Here is a 24,466-nt window from a genome sequence, read left to right as displayed (position 1 = left end):
GTAGACAGGCCCTGAGGTCAAGTCTTGCTAAATGGCAGCAGACATTATTGCTTCCTACTGTTGCCCTACATTGTTGACATATCATTGATTGATTGATTGATTGATTGATTGATTGATTGAATTAAAGCAGTAAGACTGAACACAAGTCAGCTTGCCGAGTAAACTCTAAATGGACATTATTTTGTTCTGATATTGCTGCAAGTGCAAAGCTTTTCCACAAGACCTGCTGCATGGAATCAAACAATTCAAAATAACTAGCTGGTCTGTTACTGATCCGTTAAGGCCAGTTCATACTTAGTTGCGCGCCAGTGTCACACACCAAAAGTAGCCGATCTACAAGCTCACAAAGCGCTGCAATGTGGATTTCCAGGCCGATGTCTTTAAAATGTAAATCGCCGAAGACATCCAGTAAGAGATTATGGTAAACGTGTCCCATGGTTTGATGTTTATCTTTATTTTCAGTTAGTGTATTAAATCAGGCAGTACCTCTCCCACTGGGCCCAGCACTCCTGAGTCCTGACTGTTTATCAATAATGAGTCGAGTGTCTATACCAGTGGTTCTCAACCTGTGGGTCTGGACCCCCAGGGGGGTGCCCACTTGATTTTTTTTTTTGGGGGGGGGGGGACAGTGGAGTGACAATTTAAGGATTTTAAGAGCTTTTTAATACCTAAAAAAGAAAAAGAAAAAGACCACTACGGCATCAAAAGTAATCAACAAATGAACTGGTCAAACATTGGCCAAATTGTAAAAATAATAAAAACGCGAGGGGTTGTGAGCTTGTAGATCTGCTTTTTTCACAATATTTGTCTGTGGAACCTAGTCAAACTAAATTGAATGCCTCAACTCCTACTCCTACAAGTGCTTGTCAGGGTGGGGGGGGGGTCCCCAGTTCAAATAGGATTATTTTTGAGGGTCCCCAGTTCAACTATGATTATTTTGGTGGGTCCCCGTCCAAATATGATTAATTTTGGGGGGTCGCTTCCTGAAAAGGTTGAGAACAACTGGTCTACACTAACACAATTGACCCGTGTTCAGGGGAGAGGGAAGCCGGGCGGGCGGAGAAATCAAACACTGCGCGTATTCCTACGGTCTGAGGGGCGGCACCTGTCAGCGGGGAGTGTTGGGCGGGAGGAGCATAGGACGAAGGCTCTACGTCCTCCCGGGGGGGAGGGGCTCCTCACTGGCAGGTGTGTCAGCAGTGACAACACACAAATGACAACACAAAAAGCCTGACCGACTGAGCTACCCGGACACAAACGACTAAATTGGGGAGAAAAAGGGGTCAAAAGCCAAAAATAAATAAAAGAATGTGTAAGCACTAACTGGGCTGATACATACTGGTCTGCTACTTCTCCCATTGGTCCCAGGGCTCATCTACTAAGAAGAGGAGTGAGACATCCGTCTGTCTGTCTGTGTGTGTGCAGCCATCATGGCGGGCAAGCTGGACCTTGCTGGGCTGACGGACGAGGAGGCCAAACACGTATGGAACGTCATTCAGCGAGACTTTAACCTCCGCAAGACCGAGGAAGAGAGGCTGGGGTGGGTCACCTCTGTTCATGTTTAAATTCAGTGGTTCCCACACTGGGCGGTCCCCAAAGTATTTTGGGGGGTCCCCAGATGATTAGCTTAATGTGCAACATAGTTTTCTCACATACAGTGTAAGTGTATAGAGGCTGCACATTTCTAAAGTTACAATTTAATGACCTTTAAGACCTTTTTAATACCAAATTGGCCAAATATTACGTAAGAAAGAGGCACACATTGTGAAAATAGCCCATCTACACGCCCACAACGCCTCGCAGTGCAAGGCGTTGTGAGCTTGCAGTTCGGCTATTTTCACAATATCATATCTGTGGAGTCAAACTAAATGTAATGCCTACAATTACAAGTGCTTGTCAGGGTGGGGGGTCCCCACTTAAAATATGAATATGTTGGGGGGTCGCTTATCCAGAGCGACTTACAAGTGCAGGATTGGAATAAGCAGAGTAAGCATGAACACTGCTAGTCAACAAACCGCAAGGTAAATAGTCACATATTAGTGATGAGTGCAGAGAGAACAATGAAGTGCCTCAAAGAAACTAAGATGCCGAGTAAACAATGAACCTATAGCATCAGGTTTAAACATGTGCTCCAGAAAAACAAATCTAAGTAACACAAACATGCAGACCAAGTGACTATAAATGTATCTGCATAGTGAACTCTAAGCGTCAAGAAGGGATACAAGGACAGTGAGGTGGAGTCTGAAGAGCCGGGTCTTCAGACTCCAGCGCAATACTGCGAGTGAGTTTGCAGTTCCGACTGTAATGGGGAGTTTATTCCACAGTTTGGAAGCCAGGAAGGAGAAGCAGTGGTGGAAAGTAACTAAGTACATGTACTCAAGTACAATTTTTTTGTATTTTTACTTTCATTCCACAGCATTTTTTTGTTAAACTTTAGCTACTTTGAGTTAGATTATTATTACAAAACATGCATTAACCACTTTAGCCTTATATATACACTTCGGCTATTTGAAAATAGGAGATCTACTAGCTCACAACACATCGCGATGCGACGCGTTGTGAGCTTGTAGATCTGCCATTTTCAAAAGATTTGTATACATATTGAACTTGTGAAATGGGACAGTCTACATAATAAGTACTTTCTACTTTTTGTTCTTTGAGTACTTTTGATACCAATACTTTTGTACTTTTACTCAAGGAGATTTTTAATTCCGATCTTTTACTTCTAACACAGTACAGTATGTTGTTTATATTGCAGTATTGATACTTTTACTTAAGTAAAACATTTTAGTACTTTTTCCACCACTGAGGAGAATAATCTATGACGGTGTGGAGCGTTAATTGTCCAGGGTGTTTTAGAGAAGCCTCAGTCTTCCTGTATTAGCTGATCTAATTGAGCGAATTATGGTTTCAGGTGTTGGATCATGCCTTGAATGTATGGGGCGCCCTGGCTTTATTTGTTGCCTTGTAGACCAACAGCAGTGTTTTGTGCTGGGTGTGGACAGCAAACAGAAGCCAAGTTTATAACAGAAGAAGGAAGCGCTGCCTGGGTTCAGTCACAGTGCCTTTTGCAAACTGTACCCTTTTCCCCTACAGTCTGCTTCACCACAAGCAGAACTTTGGGTTCCTTTGCTTTTATGTAAGCCAAGTTTATGTAAAAGAATAAAATAGACAGACATAAACTGATATTATCGGAAATTATTCTCATGCACTGTTAGAATAAAAAAGGAAGTTGGACTCTTAGTTTCTTAGTTTGTATTATGTAGATCATGAGTCATGATACAGCATGCATGACAGAGCAGTTTTTAAACAGCCCTTTCCCTCAAATCACTTGAAAATGAAAATATTCTTTATCACAAAATTGATTAAAAAAAATCATATCTCCTAAAGAACAGTAGGCGATTTAAATGTTTTGCCAATTAAATGACACACCTCCGTATTTAATGACACACGTTTTGTTTGTTTGTTTATGATTTATTTGTATTTAAACTAAACTAGCCGTGCATTGGTGTGTGCGCGTGCGTGGTATGGTGTGTCTAACCACTTGAAACGCGGTGTCCCTATTTTGGGCACGTAATTATAGGTGAACGTTTCCCCCCCCAAAAAAATTGGAGTTAATTAATTTTCAAGCTTTTACAGTATTTATTTTCATTTATTGAGTGCAGGACCTAGGTGGTGAACTGTGTCGGTGCCTTGTGTGTGCGAGAGAGAGGAATGTGTGAAAGCCTGCAGTTGTTTTTTCCACCCTCACGGTGATCACAGCTCGGTCACAAGGCTGCATCTCCAACACTGAGTCTTCTCAGTGGAGGAGCCAGCGCTGCCGTGAGGGCCCATTCTTCTGCGCTCACAAAGACCCTCTGTCTCCGACCCGCCGCATCCTCCCGCCGCGACATGGAGAAAAACAGGCGGCGTAATTAAACGATAGGCTACATCCGTTAAACAACACACCCCAGAAGCAACAATGTCCTCCTGAGACTGAATCGTTGATGCTTAAGGACCATGAGTCATGGCCCGGGGGTCAGTGAACTTTCCAGCTCAGCTGCATGAGTGGACATGCGGGGCACGCAGATTGAGGAGCCCACTAATCAGCTCGTTAAGAATTTAAGAATCATTAGTCATCAATTAGAATTAGATGAGAATTTATTGTACTATTGTACTGTGGAATGTGCATGTTCTCCCCGTGTCCCCTAGGGTAGGTACCCTCACAAAAACTTGCATTAATCCTGGTCTCTATACTGCCTCCCCCTGGTCAGCCGGGGCGCCTGAGGGAGGGGAAAGGAGCTGGTTGGAATAGCGTGTTCCTTTCACGCGCTATAACTTTATTGACCGTCGTATCCCAGGTGTTTGTATTTTGCCCTCTCCTTTTTTCCCTCTACACCAAATCTCTTTGCCGGATGTTCCCCTAATAGGGACACTAGGGTTCATGTGGTAACTTATTAATCCTGCTGTTAGAGTGAACAAAACGCCTGCCTCCCCCATTATAAAGTCCTATATCTCAGTCAATAGCAGTAATGAGGGGGTGATCATCAGTGTGATTTCATATTGTGAGTGGTAGGCCTGTGGTGGCTGTGTCGTTTGTGTCTAAGAGTTTGATAGGTTGATGATTATGGTGCAAAGCTGCCTACGTTTAGCATAACACTGCAAGTGTCAAAGGCTCCTCTGTTTGCATTCCTGCAGGACAAGGGACAGATGGCATTTCAATTTCATCTCTTCAGGAAGAGAACTGTATGTGACTCTGAACAGATATGTGAGGTTGGGAATAATCCAGGAATAATCCAACTATCCAACTAGCTTAGAAAATAACCATGAATCTGCGGTTGGTTTGGAAGGAAACGGCAAAGTCTACCTGTTCCTAGTTAAAGCAAGGCACATTTATTTGCATGCAGTAGCACGTTTCAACAACAAGGCTATTGAAAGTTCTTTACATGAAACATTAAGAGCATTATAAGCCAGTGTAAAATAAAGACATTATAAAGGCCATGTGAATCCAAAACCTCAGCAAAAGTCAGCAGCAAACAGAAAAGTCATCAGCTTTGATGTACAAGAACCGAGAGCTGCAGCAGACCTTCAGTTTTGGGGAGTTTGGGGGAGTTTCCAGATTATAATCTCTCAACACAGATTCTGCTAACAGCAGCATCTATCAGCACCACTGCCCTGAACATGTAGTGTTGTTGTTAGTAGGCATAAACACAGAAGCACTCAGGAGGAAGTGGACAAAGAAAGGGGAGGATTCAAACAGAGTTCATATTTCTACACAAAATAGGAGGTGGTGCCCCCAGAAGCAAAAACAAAAGGGAGAAAAAATATTGTTTTCCCCCTTCGTTTTTTTTTTTTTTTTTTTTTTAACCATTCAGTTAAAAAAAGGGGAAACATTTTTCCCCCCTTTTTTTTTTTTAACCGAATGGGTTTCCAGATTAGTTCCAGACAGATATGTGGCGCATTAAAAAACTAGCACTGCTTCTCCATGTTTAGCTCTGACTCTGGGGACCTAAAGCAGACCTGTCCCAGATGACCTGAGGTCTGGATGTCTGCATGATCACTTCAAGATCAGAACTGTATTTTTTTTAAACTATATTTTTAAACTGTAATCCTGGGCGCTACTCTCCCTCTGCCAGCCTGGGGAGAGCCCAGAACTGAGCTCATGCTTCCTTCAATGCATGAGGAGTGAGCAGGCCACTTCTTATCACCTGACAGGGGCGAGTTTCCCCGGCAGAACGTAGCGAACACGTTATTCCAACCAGTTCCTTAACTTCCTTTCCCCTCCATCAGGCGCCCCGGCTGACCAGGGGGAGGTAGGATAGAGAGCAGGATTACTGCATGTTTTTTGTGAGGGTATCACAGGGAGAACATGCAAATTCTACACAGAAAGGCCAAACCATTCAATGCTTTATAAACCAACAGTTAGCATTGTGAAGATCTGTGGAGTGGAATATGATGGACTTTCTTGGTATTGGTAATCGAGCAGCATTCTGAATCAACTGCAGCTTTTGTTGGTTGTTAAGCCACAAGTCTAATTAGGTTGACACGTTGTGTTGCTGTCTCTTGGGAAAGATGTCTGAACACCAAAAAACTAACCAAAAAATCTTAGAGACGTTGTTGCTAGCTGGATGTTAGCAGTAACTTAGGGGCCACAAACAAGTGAGTGAATATCTCTCCCCGCCCTGAACAACAACCCCTGAAATGCTGCCCCATGAGCAAGGCACTGAGAGACTACTTCTTTTTAACTGTCAAATGGTCAAAACATCGCTAGACATCACAAAGCGGTTAAGCAGTTAAAGTGATCTTTTTTTGGGTTAAAACAAAGCTTTTTGGTTAAAAGGTTAAATCACTATATTCTGATAGTAATCATTGCTATGGAGCGTTTTTTTTTTCGGTAACAGGGGTCTCCCTGACTCTCCAGCTTTTTGATTAACAGAAAATACATTTTCAGGCAGGTGACAAAATGTCAGCCAATCAGGAGAGAGTACCCATTTATCAGATTAATTTTATAGTGTTCCAGTTCCAATTGTGTCTGCTCATTTCTTTGTGTCATCTCTTCCAATTTCACTTGTTTAATGTCTGTGTTCTCTATCCTGATTGGATGAAATTGGTATCCTGACCTGACAATGCATTTTCTGTTTAATTAAGTGCTGGACTGACCTGGAGACTCCTACCTTTGACCACTTCAGTAGTTGTACCCCAGACATTAGATCTATCTTATCATCCGGCTACTGCAAAGAACACTCAAGCACATCCTGTATTATGTCCACATGTCATGCTGTGTGTCCTTTTAAACTTGCCCCAAGGACACAGCGAGATTGCACTGAAGTCACTCAAGGCTATCGCTGTAACCAAGAATGAGTTCTCAGTTCAAATTCCTGGTTTGACGATGACGGGACTCTCATGAGACAAACGGGCATCTTCGGAAAGCATGTGGAATAGGAAAAAATAAATCAATGTTCGTGTTTTTAATGTGTGTGCTTGAGGCTAGAAGTGTTGCTGGGGATTCTGTGAGTCACATGAAGGGAAAAGAACAGGAGATGTCATTCGTTTGAGTGCTTCTCAGAATGAGGGTCCTGTGAGATTGACCCCAAGGCTGTTGGTGTAACCTTTCCTCAACGGGGGTTAGTATTAATGATGTCATCTTGTTAGAACTATACTGTGTTTATTTCCAATTATCTTCTCTCTTCAGCATTGCATTATGTCATCACAGGGTCCTGTATCGTCTCTGTCGGATGGAAACCAAAACTGTCCAAAAGTAGCAGATCTGCAAGATCAAGCTTACGGATCTGCTACTTTTGATGCTTATGTGTGACGCTGTAGTATGATCAGGTGGGGCATTACATTTATGAAAAAACACAAAAAGTTAAAATACGGAGATAAGAGGTTTCTGCCCGACAGCAACCATTATTATGTTCATTCGGTCCTATTACAGTTAGGGTTAGGGTTCAGGTTGGGGTTAGGTTTAACATAGGGCTGAGCTGGGAACACAGCCATGCTATCTAGTTTAACCAGTACAATGCTGCTACAATTGATTGTAATTGATTTTTATTATTATTATTTGTATCTTTTTATAGGAGAATAACAATTTCAACATTCCACCATTACATAATACAGCTCTCCATAGATTTCTTTTTTTTTTTAAACAAGACATTGACAACAAAATAAAACACAATATCAGATAAAACAATGATCTTTTTTTTGGTATACTGGACTTTATATGTTTGATTTGACAATGCCAACTGTTATTTGACCTGTTCTGGTGTTAAATGTTACATTCCTCTCTATTCACTCTTTCCCTATTCTAACCATTCCTGTAACTAGATAGATATCTTTATTTAACTAACCGCAATGTTGAGAGATAAAATGCATTTAACCCACTCTTTTACCCACTCAATAAAGTTCTGATCTTTTCTGCTATTCTCTCCTCTCCCTCTCATTCGCTCCTCTCACTTTTCTTGTCCAGTTATGCATTTATCCAGTTTATGCATCCTATAATGTCATCCATAAGTATAATTGGGTTTCCTTTGCTTGATGGTCTGTGTAAAGCACAGTTACTTGCCTATTGCCTTGTTGTTGAAATGTGCAATACAAATAAAATTGCCTTCCTCTCCTCCCCTCCCCTCTCCTCTCCTCTTCTCCCCAGGGATCTAAAGGTGAAGATAGAGAAGGAGGACTCAAAGACAGAGTTGCTGGGCACTCAGACCAGCCTGGCAGACTCTCACTGCATCCGCTGCCTGCAGCCGTTCAAGTTCCTGGTGAACAGCAAGCGCCAGTGTCTGGACTGTCAGATGTTCACCTGCAAGTCCTGCAGCCGCTACAACAAGAAGGAGCACGGATGGGTGTGTGACAACTGCCGCATGACCAGGTGAGAGAGGGATCGCTCCAGTAAATGGACTACTGCAGTGGTTCTAAACCTTTTCAGTATCGCGGGCCCCTAAAATAATCATATTTGAACTGAACTGGGGACCCCCCACCCTGAAAAGCACTTGGAATTGTAGGAGTTGAGGCAGTGCATTTAGTTTGACTCGGTTCCACAGATAAATATTGTGAAAATAGTAGATCTACAAGCTCACAACGCCTCGTGTTGTGAGCTTGTAGATCTACTATTTTCAAAATGTTTTCCTCTTTTTCATATTATTTGACAATTTTGACATTTTTGAGGTATAACAAAGGTATTAAAAGTCCTGTTCCCCTGTTCCCCTGGGGTCCCCGGACCCCACTTTGAGAACCACTGAGGTAGAGCATGAAATGGATTGCAGATTTTTTAAGATATTCAGGCACCATAGCCCAAACGAGGTGCTCCCATACAATCCAAAAAACAACAACTTTTCCATTGGCTCGTAGTCCCGCGAGTGACAGAATGTTTGACAGGGATGTTTGGTACGAGAACATACACACTAGCGCGGTTGTATCAAGGCGATCACGCCGTGATTATTATATCCAGGGGTGTGGCCTCTGACCCTATTGCGGTGGCATTTGAAAGCACGCATCATAGACATGCACATTTTGACCCACTAGTGTGTGTCCACTGAGACAATCACAGGAGCAACATTAAATGTAACCGCATAATTATCTTGATACAACAAACCCCACCCATCTGGTACGGTACTGTGTATTCCAATGCATGGTGTACAGTATGACATATTATGACGTATGATGTGTTTGTACAGGGTATTGAAGGTGGGCACTGTCGGCTGGTACCATGACAATGTACGGACGCGTTTCAAGCGCTTCGGCAGTGCCAAGGTCATGAGGTCACTGTACAAGAGGCTGAATGGAGAGGGTGAGACCATATTTTTTTCTTCTCTTTACCCCTTTTTCTCCCCAGTTTAGTCGACTCGTTGTGCTAATTGATTCCTCCCCACACACATTTGTGTGTTGTCACTGCTGTTGTATCCTACTACAATTTTACTCATATGGATATGAAGCATCAACTGACGGTGAAAAGTACAAATGTATCTTTTTTTTCTCCAAACACAGAAGTTATCAAATGTAACTCAATATCATAAAAGACACAGAGTCACATACCTGACGGTGGACAAAATCACCGGGGTCATAACCCGGTACTATATAGAGTTTAAAGAGTATAAGGTTTCTGCCTGAGAAATTATTGTCAGATTCCTGCAAGCAAAATGATGTATCTGGAAATAACCTCTCTGATTCTGATGAAAATAACAATGTATAGTTGTTTTCTTCTTTCAGGTGGTCGAGATGACGACACTCAAAGCATGCCTGATGTTCGCGGTGAGTTATGCATCCGTCTAAGCATGAATATAAACATTTAAAAACACATTAAAATGATTTGTTGTCTGACTATGGATCTGCTGAGTTGTAAAATGCTTGTTGTAAAATGCACACACACCACACACACACACAGGCACACGCACACACGCACACACACACACACACCTGTCAAAGCATGATATCATTATTATTGCACCGAATAAATGATATCACAGATTGAGTTGTGAATTTAGATTTTGTCTCTGTCGGATGGAAACCTCCTTATGTCCAAAACTGTTACCTTTCAGGATTCAAATTCAAAAGCATCAAAAGTAGCAGATCTACAAGCTCAAAACGTGTCGCTTCGAGCTTGTATCTGCTACTTTTGATGCTTTTGTATGACGCTCTAGTATGATCAAGTAGGACGTTAATTTACGAAAAAAAAAAATGTAACCGCATAATTATCTTGATACAACAAACCCCACCCATCTGGTACTGTACTGTGTATTCCAATGCATGGTATACAGTATGACATATTATGACGTATGATGTGTTTGTACAGGGTATTGAAGGTGGGCACTGTCGGCTGGTACCATGACAATGTACGGAAAAACAGAACTCAAAAAGTTAGAGTATGGAGATAAGAGGTTTCTGCCCAACAGCAACGATTTACAGTTTCTGATAACATTTTAGGTGAGAGAAAGGCCTTGCCGGTTGCTCACATTTCACATTTAGGCTACAACTTCTAGTTTAAAGACGGGGTGCCGTGATTTTCAGTGATTTTTCCCCCCTAAAACATAATCATCAGGTATTATGGTTATACTAGGAGGAAGATTTTTTTTTTTAAGTGTACAGAAAGTGTTAAAATTATGTTTTTATGTGGACACGCCTCCAGTTCATTAAGTATACCTGGTTCTCACCTTAACACCTCCTCCATCACCTTAGCACCACCCACCTGTCCTAGTCCCTCCTCCTCCTCCTCCTCATGCCCACACCTGTTGTGTTATGATAATGAGGGGGGTATAATTTTACTGTGTCATTAAAGTGCTGTTTTTCTATTGGCACATTTGACCCTCAAGGTTTCAGCCTCCAGGAAGAAACTCAAAAAAGTCAGAGAAGACATAAAACACCATAAAAACACTACCAGGGGGCTTAATGAAGTTCTATCAACCTCATAGACACATGAAAAACAGAAATTCCCTCTGAATGTAAACGCTGCAAACAACTGTGGATGTACTGTATGCATTGATGCTCGCACTTTGAGATGCAATGGTGTACACATTACTTGAATTAATTCATCTCATTTAGTTACCTTTTCATCCAGGTGTTTATAACTGCCACGAGGACGACCATGGCGAGGCTGAAGCTCAACGCTACAAAGCGGTAAAAAAAGAAATAACTCCTCTGTCTACGTACTAGTTGATAGATAATAAAAAGCAAAAATAATCCAAAGAGCTTTTTAAAAAGACGTGGAATAAAAGCATCACTTTCCCCCATAACATTGTCCCGGTCAAAAGTGTTTTGTTAAAAGCAATTTTTTTTGGTTAAAATAAGTGTTAAATAGCTCTATATTCTGATTGTACCGATTGCTATAGAGTGTTTGTTCAATAACAGGAGTCTCTCCAACTCTTTATTAAACAGACAATGCATTTTCAGGTCGGGATACCAATGTTATCCAATCACGATAAAATAACTCAGTCAGGATACAGATTAACTAAGTTAAATTGGAAGTGGTGACACAGAGAAATGGAGCAGACAACATAAAAATGAAGCTGATAAATGGGTACTCTCTCCTGATTGGCTGAAATGTTGTCACCTAACTGAAAATTTATATTCTGTCAATCAAAGAGCTGGAGAGACATGATGGAGACTCCCGTTACTGAACACTCTATAGCAATGATTACTATCAAAACATATAGTGCTTTAACCTTTCAACAAAACACTTTTTTTTAACCAAAAAATATCAAAGCGTACCTTTAACTCTGTTAACGGCTGCCATTACCCATGTGTGCTTTGAGCCATTGTGTTACAATGTGGCAAACTACCTGAATGCTGCCTTATAGATGTGAAACAGGGAAATAACAAACCCTATGCAACAGAGGGTGATGTAAGAGCAGCATCTAGTGGCTGAATGTTGTCTATTGCACCTTAATCACTGACTATCGTACAGCATTTAGTTCTGAATGTGAAGTGTGTGGCATGAGGAATATGGGCCCAGCAGAGCCCTGAAGCTGTTGGGATCTGATTAAGTAAAGAGGTTTTGTTAAAGTCGTTTCTTGCATTCTGTTGTTGTTTTGTTGATGTTGTTGTTTTTTATGCTGTTCCAGACGAGAAGGAACAAGAGGCTTCTCTCAGTTCATCCCATGGACTTTGATGCTGCTGAGGACTATTTCACACACTCCCGACGTCAGTCTATGCAGGTACAGTAGTGTGTGCGCACACACACACACACACGTGCGCGCAAGCACATTTCATGCACGCATGCATCACACATTTATCATACACAATTTCAAACACAAACACACATGTGTTCATGAGTGCACATGCATATTGTCGTTGGTGAGTGCTGATCATATTACTACAGCGTCACACAAAAGCATCAAAGGTAGTGGATCCGCAAGCCCACGGCACGTTTTGAGCTTGTTGATCTGCTACTTTTGCTATTTTCGAATTTGAATCCTGAAAAGTAACAGTTTTGGACAATAATGATTGAGGTTTCCACCCGACAGAGACACACACACACACTCTCTCACACACACAATTTGTCATTCGCATTACTTTTTTCTTTTTAAATTCCGTGATGATCTCTTCATTCATAAAAGGCTGAATTGTCAATGCATGATGCTGTTTCCATCATCATGTCAGACCCACAACCAGATCCAGGAGGAGCGAGGCTACAGGAACGACATGGACTACCACCACACCGACGTGTTGCCACAGCGCAGCAGCCGCAGGAGGAGCCTGGCCGGATACAGCGCGCGCGGTAGAATACAACACACTCACTGAATTTGTATACGTTTTCTTTTTTTTTTGGTACTCATGCACCCATTCTGTGTTTAGAGTGTTAGCTCTAAAACAGTGGTTTTCAAACTTTTTAATGTCAAGGACCGTCCAAATTGATATGTATTTGGCCGCGGACCGCCCCATCTGAAGAGGTGTTGTGCCAGAGACACCATCAGAAATTGTTTTTACAATTCTTCCAGTAACTTTCAATATTTTCCTAAAGAAATCCAAAAATAGCAGATGTACATAGCTTGCAGCGCAGTGAGCGTGTAGATCTGCTACTTTTGAATAGCCAACATATAAATGGATGGTGTGGCAAAAAATATTCTGATGCTATATTAATTACTTTTACTGGGACCCCCTGGAAACCGCTCCCCCAACATCTTAGTGGCAAAAGATGTTCTTGGGCTTTAATGCCCGTGTAATTCAATTATTTGCTTTTAAACACGATGAACAGGTAAAATAAGACTGCATGTCTTGATGAATTGTGGAGTTAGAGCATTGTAGACTATTTTCGAAAATTTGGGTTTTTCAATGGATTGCTACAATAGCCGATTCCCATCTATCTCACACAGCCCCACAATTGGAGTAAGATTTGTTCCGTGTCCATTTGGCATGACCCCTCTACCAGTCTGCAACGTTTTGTAATGAGCGACTGACTATGGTTATGCCAGGTATAGTGCAGGAATACAATAAGGTGCCTACACATTGCATGGTTGCCCCCCCAACACTGCAATCAAGTCAAGTCAAAACAATCTAGACTAGTTCAGAGGCTAGGGAAAAGAGGTGTGTTTTTAATCTAGATTTAAATGTCATGGATCAGGCTGGCTGTTCCGTAGTTTTGGGCCAGCCACTGAAAACGGCCTATAGTTTCTGGCCGGTTCGTGGGACCAGGAGAAGCCTCTGGTTAGTGGATCTCAGTGGCCTGGGGGTGTGGAGGGGACAAAGAAGCTCCGAAATGTCCATGGGGACAGTAGGTTGTGCATACTCAGTAAAGTGGTGGGAATTCTTTCTGTCTCTAGCAGAAGAGTACGGGGACAACAGGATGGTTCGTACCCAGTAAAAGGTGGTCATTCTCTCTTTCTCTCGCAGAAGACCACGGGGACAGCAGGATGGTTCGTACTCGCTCTCTGTCGAAGATCAGCTCAACGATGGCCAGACAGCAGTATGTAGATACCTCAGACGAGGAGGACTACCAGCGCTACCCCCCGACGTTCCAGCAGAACCACTACCGACGAAGACCCAGCACCCGAGCATCCTCACAGGAGAACCTGGGACAAGCCCTGCCGGTACACTGCCTGTGTGGTGTGTGTGTGTGCGTGCGTGCGTGCGTGCGTGCGTGCGTGCGTGCGTGCGTGCGTGCGTGCGTGCGTGCGTGTGTGTTTGTGTGTGTACTTCTATTACTATACTTGTGAGGACCAAATGTCCCCACAAGTATGGAATTTGAGAAATAGACAGACATTATGAGGAAAAGGTGAAAGAGAGACATTATGAAGAGAAAGGTGTTTTATGTGCTTAAAAAGATTGGTTTTGAAGAGTTAGGCTAATAATTAGGAAAAGATTCAGGTTGGGGTTAGGATTACCATTAGGTATTTAGAGGTGTAGATATATACAGGTCAGTGTGGAAGTAGATGCACAGCCTTATTAACGCAAACCAAATAGCAGATCTATAAGCTCACAATGTGTCGCACTGTGACACGTTGTGGGCTTGTAGATCTGCTATTTGGTTTGGATTGGATTTTCAGATTTAGGATTACGGTTAAAAATGGCAAGCAAAAAAATGCCATAGATAAAATCGCCATCCTAAAATGTTGATGTCCTCATAAGTAATAGTAACGTGAGTCAGTTTATGACTCAAACAGTATAGTTTTGAACTTTACGCGGTTCTCATAATGATATCTAGCCTCATGGGATTCATGTTGCAGATTACTGAGCTGGGCAAGCGCATGACGGCCATTGAGAGCCTTCTAAACCGTCTGGAGGAGAAGATGACCAGTCCTTCAGATGAGGTAAGACATGGGCCCCAACAGGTCTCACATACAGTACAGTACAGTACAGAACCACTTCTCAACATTCAACATTAGGCTTACTTTATTTGTCATTTCCGGCTGCAAGCATCAGAAAACAAAAATACGTTTCTCCTAAAAGACAGCGAAAGATTGAATGAACAGTGGAAAAAACTAAAAACTCAATGACTAAATCTAAATAAATAAATTCAAAGCATGACATAAGAACAAACATAACCAGATATTTTTTTTCTTTACTGCTATATCATAAAAGTTCAAATCTAGAGTTCATCTAATGCATAGAAAAGCATCTTCAGAGTTCATTTCCAGAGTTCATAATATATACTGCCTAGTGGGTGGAATTCGTGAAAAAAGGTTTTCTCTTGGAGTTTAGTCTGACTGTCAGGGGAACAAAACAGTTTTTCAGCCTTCCATCCTCGGATACTCTTGTATCGTTTTCACCTAATAATATAAATCATAATTGATTTTACATCTATTAGGGAATTGTCTTCAACATTATGTTGCTATGAACACCCAACAAAACAACATTTAGGTCAGGAAATACTCAGGTCATTAGGTCACATGCCTTGTCAACAATCTCCTCATTAAGTGGTCAAATATAGGCCACCAATAAGTGCAGTGCGAGAGTAACGGAAGTGATAGGCTAGCCGTCAGCTGACGCAGCATAGCGTGACTTTGAGTGTGCTGCCAGAACTAGATTATTAAACAACTGAAACATTAAGACTACTGATAACAAGGTAGATGAACCATGTTATTTAGAGCAACACAACAGTACAATGCAAAACATGCAACCTGGCAATAGACTACAGCACACTTTACAAAGATAACAGACAAAGCTCACAATTTAAGCTAAAAACTGGGATTTATTTAAATAGCAGTACAATGTTATTTTAACCAATCTGTATGGCAGAGTTAAAATGAGTATAGGACAGGGCATGTCAAAATAATGTAGGTGAACACTGGGCGAAAATAGGCAAACATTGCCTAACGTCCAGCTTATAGATCGGCAATTTTCAATTTTCAAAATATGTGCAAAATAATCTTTCAATATATATATAAAGCAAACATTTGTAACTCAAATCTTTGCTTCTGGGGATTCTACAAATGTCTTATAATTATAAACATGTTTTTTATTTATTTTTTTTACTTACTATATATCAGTGGCTCTCAAACTTTTTTCGTGTCAAGGACCCTCAAAATGTTATGTATTTGTCCACGGACCCCCATCTAAAAATATTTTGTTCCAGGGACCCCCAGAAGCAAATATTTGAGTTCAAAATGTATATATAATATAAGATTTGGACAAATGTTCAAGATTTTTCAAAAATAGCAGATCTGATTTCTTTGGGTAGATCTGCCCAAAGAAATCCAAAAATGACACACAGATGCGTTCCCGGTCTTAAAGGCTTAAGCATTGATCTATCTGTGAACGATAACGTGACGACGATCAAACAAACCACGCCTCCGCACACACACGCAGGCCGCAGCTCCATCGGCCGCCAAGGCCGAGGAGGAGAAGCTGAGGAGGAAGCTGAGCGAGCTGGCGGGACACCTCAGCGACAACAAGGGCCTGTCCTCGGACGAGGAGACCGGCGGCGGCAGGAGGCCCTACTCCCTGCCCAGGGGCATCCCGGCCAGGAGCGGCCCCCCCGCCAACACCCCCACCCTGAAGGACCCCGACCTCAGCTCCTCCAGCGACGAGTTACCGACCGACGCGCAGAAGGTACGCTGTAGGAGGAGTCGCGTTGTTGTACGATGAAGCATCATTTATATCGTATTCACCTTATTCCTGGCCACGCCCAGGAAGTAGGTTGGAAGGTAGGGGAGTAGGGGGGTGGGGACATAAGTTATAGAAACCTAGATACCTCATTGGCCACTGCAGTTCATTGGAGCGACCTGTATCGCGGCCGCCATTTTGGAGAAGGCAAGCTTCCTGACTACTGGCCAATCACAGCGCGTCTTTTCCGGGACTTGTCAGAATTTAGTTGTATAAAAAATATCCTGTTATATTTTTATACAACTAGATTCTTACAAGTCCCGGAAAAGACGCGCTGTGATCGGCCAGTAGTCAGGAAGCTTGCCCTCTCCAAAATGGCGCCCGAAATACAGATGCCTCAGAGCCGAATGAGGCGTCTACCTTTATATGTCTAGGGTGGGGAGCCCCATATCAAGGGGTTTCCTGTTTACCAGTGTTGCCAGGTCTGCTTATAATAAGCGTCATTGGGCTTGAGTCTTCAGTGTAGTTGCTTGTTTTGGCTTGCTTCCTAATGTCTTTTAAACCAGTAGTTCCCAAATTTCTTTCATGTCAAGAACCCCCAGATAAATAAGTATTTGTCCGCGGACCCCCAACTGAAAAATATGTTGTGCCAGGGACCCTCATGCAAGATTTTTGTTGTTAAAATGTTTCAAAAATAGTCACAAAATCTCACTTTTTCCCAAAATATTTTTTGAAAATAGCAGATCTACAAGCTCACAACATGTCGCGATGTGACGCGTTGTTATCTTGTAGATCTGCTATTTTCAAATAGTCGATGTAAAGTGGTAAAACTTAGCCTATAGTCGCTTTTCTGGGGGGCTTGTTTTCACAGACCTGGTCGCTTGTTTCTCTTGCAAAATCTGGCAACACACTGACAGGTGCATTACACCTTTAGCCTACTAGGGAGGAAGTGGACAGATATTAAATGAAGCGGCAGAAAAGGGCAATGGCACTGCCCGGAGAAGGGCCAAGAATAAGGTGAATGAACCGCACATACGGCCCGAGGGCCAGACCCGCCCCCCCTGGACCATCTCAATCCGGCCTATAACTGGCCCAAAAAAGGAAAATAAAACATCCCCCCAAAAAAAATCTCAATTATAAAAGGCAGCAGATTTTTGGGGTAACTTAATTTAACTCGAAACCCAAAATTGGCAATTAATATTTACAATTTGAAACTTGTTTCTACTAAGTAGGCAGGTGGTATATAGCCTGGCATCATCAAAACAATGAACAACTATGAAACTGGAACCATTCTTTTTCACTGGAGTACACCAGCTGTGTGGAATACACGGGTGTGATCTACAACTATAAAGTATATTGTATCTTCTCAGAATAAAGTATCAAAATATTTGTACAAAAGAAATATGAGCTCTCTTGCTGCCTTATGAAGCATATATTAACGGCCCTGCCTGTCTCTACCACTGAATGCTTCCATTGGAAAGGGACATGAACATTCAAATAATCTGACCATTAAAATACTACATGATAAATTGAACTGAGCTTGATGCAAATGAGCTGAACTCAAATTGAGAAATGAAGAGAAAACCAAACGTTGTGCTACATTGCGTAGCTACTTGGTGACACGTATCTGTTGGACCACCCACTAACACGCGTCCCTTTCCATGGCTTTCAGAGATCCACGGCCACCGCCCTCTGCGACCTCACCACTGAGGTTCTCAGAACCATAAATGCCACCGAAAACGCTATGGTGGAGTACGGCCACTCTGAGCCTATTGTCAGGACCCACTTATCAGTGCCTGACGTTAAGCAAGCAGAAGAAACTTACAGAGAACTTGAGGAAAATGTAAGCTTCAGAGGATACAGGTGTAGAAGTCCCTCTTTAGAACCGAAAATGCTCGTCCAGTTTAAGCTCACTGTAGCCTACTACTACTGTATATGGCCAAAAGTACAATGAAATGTCAATTAAACTAATTGTATTTTGTACTTTTGAATGATTTGCGTTCGGCGGTGGAAAAACTAGTGCTTGTAACACACTAATTCATTTATATTCTATAAACTCTCTGCCCTATAATGCAGGATGCATGCATTGTATGAAAGGGGGGGGACTTCTACAACATCTCTTTCTTTGTCTCCCCGCTTACCCACTTCTGTTGGGTCATACTATTCACCCAAAACAACCCAAAAGGCAAAACTACATAACACTACACAGCACTACCCGAAACATGCAAGTGAAGATACAAAATATAACCCAAAACTAGCCAAAACAACATAAAAACAAGCACCCAAAATTACACCAAACTTTACAGGCATGTTTTGGGTTTTATGGAGTAGTTTTGGGATGTTTTGGGTGATTAGTTTGACCTCTTGTGTTTGGAGCTGCAACTAAGCCACGCCGTCCTGTCGTGTTTATAGCATGCAAGCAATGAGTGCTTGAGTGCTTGTTTGTGCTTGGCTACCATGTGTGGAATGTGTTATAAATAGGGCTGGGTATTTCATAAAAAGAATAGTTGACAGAGAAGATTGTTTGCACATCTTATGCCTGTATTTAGGCCAGGGTGCTGGACATCAAGGCAATCAAGGCGAGAATCAATGAGAAGATTAAAAACATCCGCACACTGTTTTTAAGCTCCAAAAACAAACTTTTATTACTGGCGCAACGTTTCGACCCAGGCAAATGCCTCCGTCAGTTAAATGCCTGATGAAGACCTAAGAGGGTCGAAACGTTGTGCCAGTAATAAAAGTAAGTTTTTGGAGCTTAAAAACAGTGCGCGGATGTTTTTAATCTTCTCCTTATTTAAGAAAATAATGCCTACCAGTACAGATATAAAGTAGCAAAATAGCTTCTTGCAACAATACGTTTTTAATTAGGTTATTTAACAACTTCTTGATGAATCTATCACATAGTGAAGTGTTAGGCCAGTTAATAAATTAAATCCCACGGTCAAACTAGTATCGAAATTCTAACATGACTGAACTGGTACAAGTATGAAAACTCATACCAAAATACCCAGCCCTACACAGTCAAACCTTCCGTGTAAACCTATCCATTTGAAACTCTGAGAAGCGTGCACATGTAAGTAAATGGACCCTTACGAGCAGTGCTGGAAAGTAATTACGTACTTTTACTCAAGTACTGTACTTAATACAATTTTTAGGTATTTTTACTGGAGTATTTCCAATTGTCAGTACTTTTACTCCTACTCCACTACATCTCAGAGGCAAATATTGTACTTTTACTCCACTACAATTACTTAAAAACTTTAGTTACTAATTACTTTGTGGATTTTGATTATCATTACAAAGCATACATTACCCACTTCAACCTATATACATTTCGGCCATTTGAAAATAGCCGATCTACAAGCTCACAATGTGTCGCGAATATGCGATGCATTGTGAGCTTGTAGATCTGCCATTTTCAAAACACTTTTATACATTTGAAAACTTGTGTAACGGGACATTCTGCATAATGAGTACTTTCCACTTTTGATACTTTTTGATACCAATACTTTTGTACTTTTACTCAACTACATTTTGAATTCTGGACTTTTACTTGTAATGGAGTATGTCTACATCGCAGTATTGACACTTTTACTTAAGTAAAACAATGTAGTACTTTTTCCACCACTGCTTACGGGTCCATTTGCTTACATTTGCACGCTTCTCAGAGTTCAATAAACAGAGGCTTTTGACAGTGTAGTGATGAAGGTCAGCTTGGAGGTCAGAAAGGTACCAACTAGGGTGTGATCTCCACATTCCATGTTCGACCCCCGCAGGTCTACATCACAGCGGGAAAGTCTTTCGACCTGGAGTCCAAGCTCAGGCTGCTGGAGCAGAACACCAAGAACCGTCTGGGAGGAACCACAGACTCCGACCTGTCCGAGCTGGAGGACGTACTGACTCTGACCGCCGCCCGGGTCCAAAGCACAGAGAGCGAGGTGGGTGGATAACAGCCCATAGACATGATATACTGTAAGACCAACCCATAGATATGAATGATATACTGTATGACCACTGCCAGGGTTCAAAGCACAGAGAGCGAGGTGGGTGGATAACAACTGGATATGGGGCCAGGGGTGGACAACTTTGATGATGGAGAGGGCCACTATATTTCCACACTCACTCCAGAGGGCCACATTGCATATACTGTCTCTCCGTATTTTAACTTTTTTCGCCATTTCTATGTCACACAAAAGTAGCAAAAATAGCCGATCTACAAGCTCAAAACGCGTCGCAGTGCAACGCGTTGTGTGATGCGTTTTGAGCTTGTAGATCTGCTATTTTGCTATTTTTTTATTGGAATCCAGATATGTGTTTGCTATTTTTGTATTGGTATACTGAAAAATTACATTTTTATTTAATTTCAAATGCATTTAGTTATCCTTATGTTAACTTTATGAACTTAACTCATACACTGCCACTGACGTAATAAACGTAATTATTCCCGTTTACCAAACCTGCCACAGACGTAAAAAACGTAATTATTAATTTTTCAATTTTTTTTTTTTTTTGACCCAAAGACCAAGGAGATATGATTTTTCGAAGGAAAAGACTCCCATCCACTTCCTTGTTAACTTAAAGCTTAAAAATTCTGTATCTCAGCTCCTGAGGACTTTTTTTTTTTCAATGAAAAATCTCTGGCAGTGGGCAAACGCGGCCGGCAATAAGTCTGGCAGTGAATGAGTTAAATACAAATACATTGGACATAAAAAAGACACTATAATTTCAATATTAGTCATTAAGCTACTAATATTGACTTAAGTAATTGAAGGGGGTCATGTTTGCATGTTTGGAATTGTAACAGCTGAAATCAATAATATATCAGTAATCCGATATTAACCTGCGGGCCGCATTAAGTGAAGGTGGGGGCCGCATGTGGCCCCCGGGCCGCCAGTTGCCCATGTATGTGATATATACTGTATGACCGACCCAAAGATATAATATGTATCGTCGCTGTCGGGAGGGAAACCTTGCCAAAAAGTTTTCATCAGGAAATGGGAAAAACAATGTTGAAAACCGAAGTCCTGACGCCACTTCTTCATCCCCTGGGTCAGGGAAGTAATTTCTCTATGGAGAATAACATTGAATCATCTCATATAAGAGATATTGTGGTCCAATAATAAACAAACTGTCTAGGCTCTATTGTCATGGAGGTGGCTCTGTATCGTTTACGATATTCAGTCGCTCATATTTGATACAGTCTGTTTCTGGCGAAAATGTAATTAATTCGGCAGCGGTAACGTTAGCGTTTTCTCGCCGTCAGTCGATGCTTCATATCCATATGAGTCAAACCACCGTGCTCATTTTGTTTATTTATTACATAGACAACTTCGGGGGAGGTTTGGGTTTTGTTGCCATGATGTAAAAACAAAGGTGGGCAAGATCCCAAAAAAATGTCTCCATTGACTAGAAATTGATAATTCAAAATATGCTCAGATTATTTTTGATTTATTGCCCACCTTTGAAGCAAAAAATAGCCGATTTACAAGCTCACGGCGCATCGCAGTGTTGTGAGCTTGTACAGCGGCTATTTTTGCCAATTTTGTTTGACACCGTTGTATTACACAGTAGAGTACGGCATTAATTAAATTATTTTTCTTTAAGAAAGTTTTGCTCCAATAACGTACTATCATTCTCTCATTGCAGGTGTCTGATATAGAAAACAAGATTGCGGCCCTAAGTGCCATGGACAAGTCCAAGAAAAAGGCAAGCTGGATCCTTTATATCATTGGTTCTCAAAGTGGGGTCTTGGGGGGGGGGGGGTCCCCAGCAAAATTAGTTAATATAGCGTCACAATCATTTTAACCACTTTAACCATATGTTAGACTTTGGCTATTCAAAAATAGCAGATCTACAAGCTCACAGCGTGGCACCGAGTGCCGCGCAATGAGCTTGTAGATCTACTATTTTTGAAAGATCCCGCGCACAAAATATCTTTTGAGACAGGGGGTCTCAAAAGGGGGACGAAAAATGTTAGTCGATTCCCTTTTTTCACTGACGAAAACTAAATAAAAACTAAGCTATGATGACTAAAACTGATGAAAAATGTTAACCCTAACCCTAATAAAAACCAGAGTAAAATGTTAGTGAGGGACGAGTGGAGAAGAGATCGATTAGAACTAAAAGTAATTTTATGCTTGGTTGTGCTCGGGTGTTGCGCTCTGAAAATAGCTGATCTGCAAGCTCACAACGTGTCGCAGCGCGACGCGTTGTGAACTTGTAGATCGGCTATTTTCAGCATGCTACCAAGTGTAAAATCAGCCATTACGACGCCATCAAGGCAACGCCAAAATACATCAATAAATCTTACAGTAGATTTAGTCGACTATAATCTTATGATTAGTCAACTAAAACTAGAGTAACAGTAAAACATTTCAGGTGACTAAAATATGACTAAAACTAAATGGAATTTGATTCAAAAGACTATGACAAACTCAACACTGGTGTGGAGTATGATGATATAACACCAATTAATGCTCATTCCTAGTTTTTGTTTTACATGCAATCTTGTAATTCATTAATGATCTGTCCTATTTCTGCTCCAACAGATGTCTGGTTCTCAGCAAAGGAAAAGATATACTCCTGACGCAAGTAAGGCTTGAAACGCTCTGCCACGGCAGTGAGGTCATTCTCTCATCCAAACCACAGGGTTCATGAACTTAACAGTGGAATATGAAGTCAATAACATGATGTCTGTATGAGAGCATTTCACAGTTATTGGGGAGAAAAACAAGCAAAAACACAAAACTTTCTCTGATCTTATAACTCGTGGACCCTTGCTATTCATGAACATTCAGTCCAAATAGCTGAACATTCTCTGAAAATAGCACGTGCACAAGCTCACAGTGTGCCATGTTACGACGCCTTGTGAGCTTATAGACCGTCTATTTTCACAATTTCACGTACAATGAAATATATAGGGGTCCTGGGTATATTTCACTTTCAAATAAAATAAACATTAATTATATTAAAACATTTATGAAATAATGCATTAGAATGTCCTTCTTATGCATGAGGGGCCGTGATTTTTCCAGTACTTTTTTCATATTTTTTTAATATATTTTTGTAATTCACCTCACAGAAAACAGCCACGACTCAGGATCTCAATGGAAATCTAACAACCTCATCTAACAAATCTCATCTCCCTCCCGGACCGCTGTACAAACACTTGGATTCGTCTCAACTTGGTCTCTACTCCTCAGAACACCTCAGCCATGCATTTGGTCCTTTTACATTTTCAGAATCAGCATGATTGATGTGTGCAGAAACATATTCACAACTTACACAGTAGCTCAGTAGACTTTGACTAGTCCATAACAATGATTTCTCAAGGCGACAAATTTCAACTTGCAACAACGTCCCAAAGCTGCGCTGACCTGCAACGGGGCTCTATGCACAGCAGCCATATTGTAAAGAAATAGGGCCTCTTCCCAGGGCTGTCACGATTACAAACTTAAGTTCACGATTAATTGTCACTCAAATAATTGCGATTAGCAATTATTACTTCTGCCTTTTAGGCTTCGTAATCAGAAATTGCACAGGGCAGATATGACAAATAACTTAAATATACAGAGAAATTATTGACATTTTAAATCATTTTATACATGTTTTTTTTTTTTCAATTTGAAAATGTGAGAACATTTTTCAATATGGAAACGATTATAACAATTATTAAAAAATAATTGCGATTAGAAGATTATGTAATAATTGTGACAGGCCTACCTCTTCCTTACTTCCTTCACCAATGATACTAATGAAGGCTCCGTTCCATTTAGTGTAGTGTAGGTCCTTGTTTTAATTTCAAGGACCCCCATAACTCTGAGTGTCCCACGGGTCCATTTGGTTCCATTTGTGCGCTGTAAGAGTTACACACCCGTATAAGGGACCATTTGGAACCCCCTCAAGGAACCATGAGGGTCCCTGGACCACACTTTGAGACCCACTGGTGTAGCAGAGTGTTTCCAGTGAGCCAACATGCACAACCAGAATGGAACAGAGCCTTCAATAATTGGTA

General features: G+C 41.4%; 1 protein-coding gene across 1 annotated transcript; it reads left to right on the top strand.

Moving 5' to 3' along the window:
- Nucleotides 1-1,430: 1,430 nt before the first annotated feature.
- On the top strand, nucleotides 1,431-24,054 carry mlpha (melanophilin a; the record flags this gene model as incomplete). The annotated part of the gene is made up of 15 exons (XM_084050915.1): nucleotides 1,431-1,540; nucleotides 8,126-8,347; nucleotides 9,153-9,265; nucleotides 9,685-9,726; nucleotides 11,030-11,088; nucleotides 12,033-12,130; nucleotides 12,528-12,688; nucleotides 13,801-13,997; nucleotides 14,634-14,717; nucleotides 16,216-16,458; nucleotides 18,125-18,295; nucleotides 20,229-20,390; nucleotides 22,099-22,158; nucleotides 23,001-23,043; nucleotides 23,534-24,054. 15 exons carry the CDS (start codon nucleotides 1,431-1,433, stop codon nucleotides 23,581-23,583), a joined length of 1,815 nt encoding a protein of 604 aa, XP_083907041.1. The 3' UTR covers nucleotides 23,584-24,054.
- Between the last annotated feature and the right edge of the window lie 412 nt (nucleotides 24,055-24,466).

This window comes from Gymnoscopelus microlampas (assembly GCF_963454915.1).
Source record: "Gymnoscopelus microlampas genome assembly, chromosome: 24".
In the NCBI taxonomy this organism is placed as follows: domain Eukaryota; kingdom Metazoa; phylum Chordata; class Actinopteri; order Myctophiformes; family Myctophidae; genus Gymnoscopelus; species Gymnoscopelus microlampas.
The sequence above is the reverse complement of the archived record's forward strand: the minus strand, read 5'-3'. Positions and strand labels throughout refer to the sequence as shown.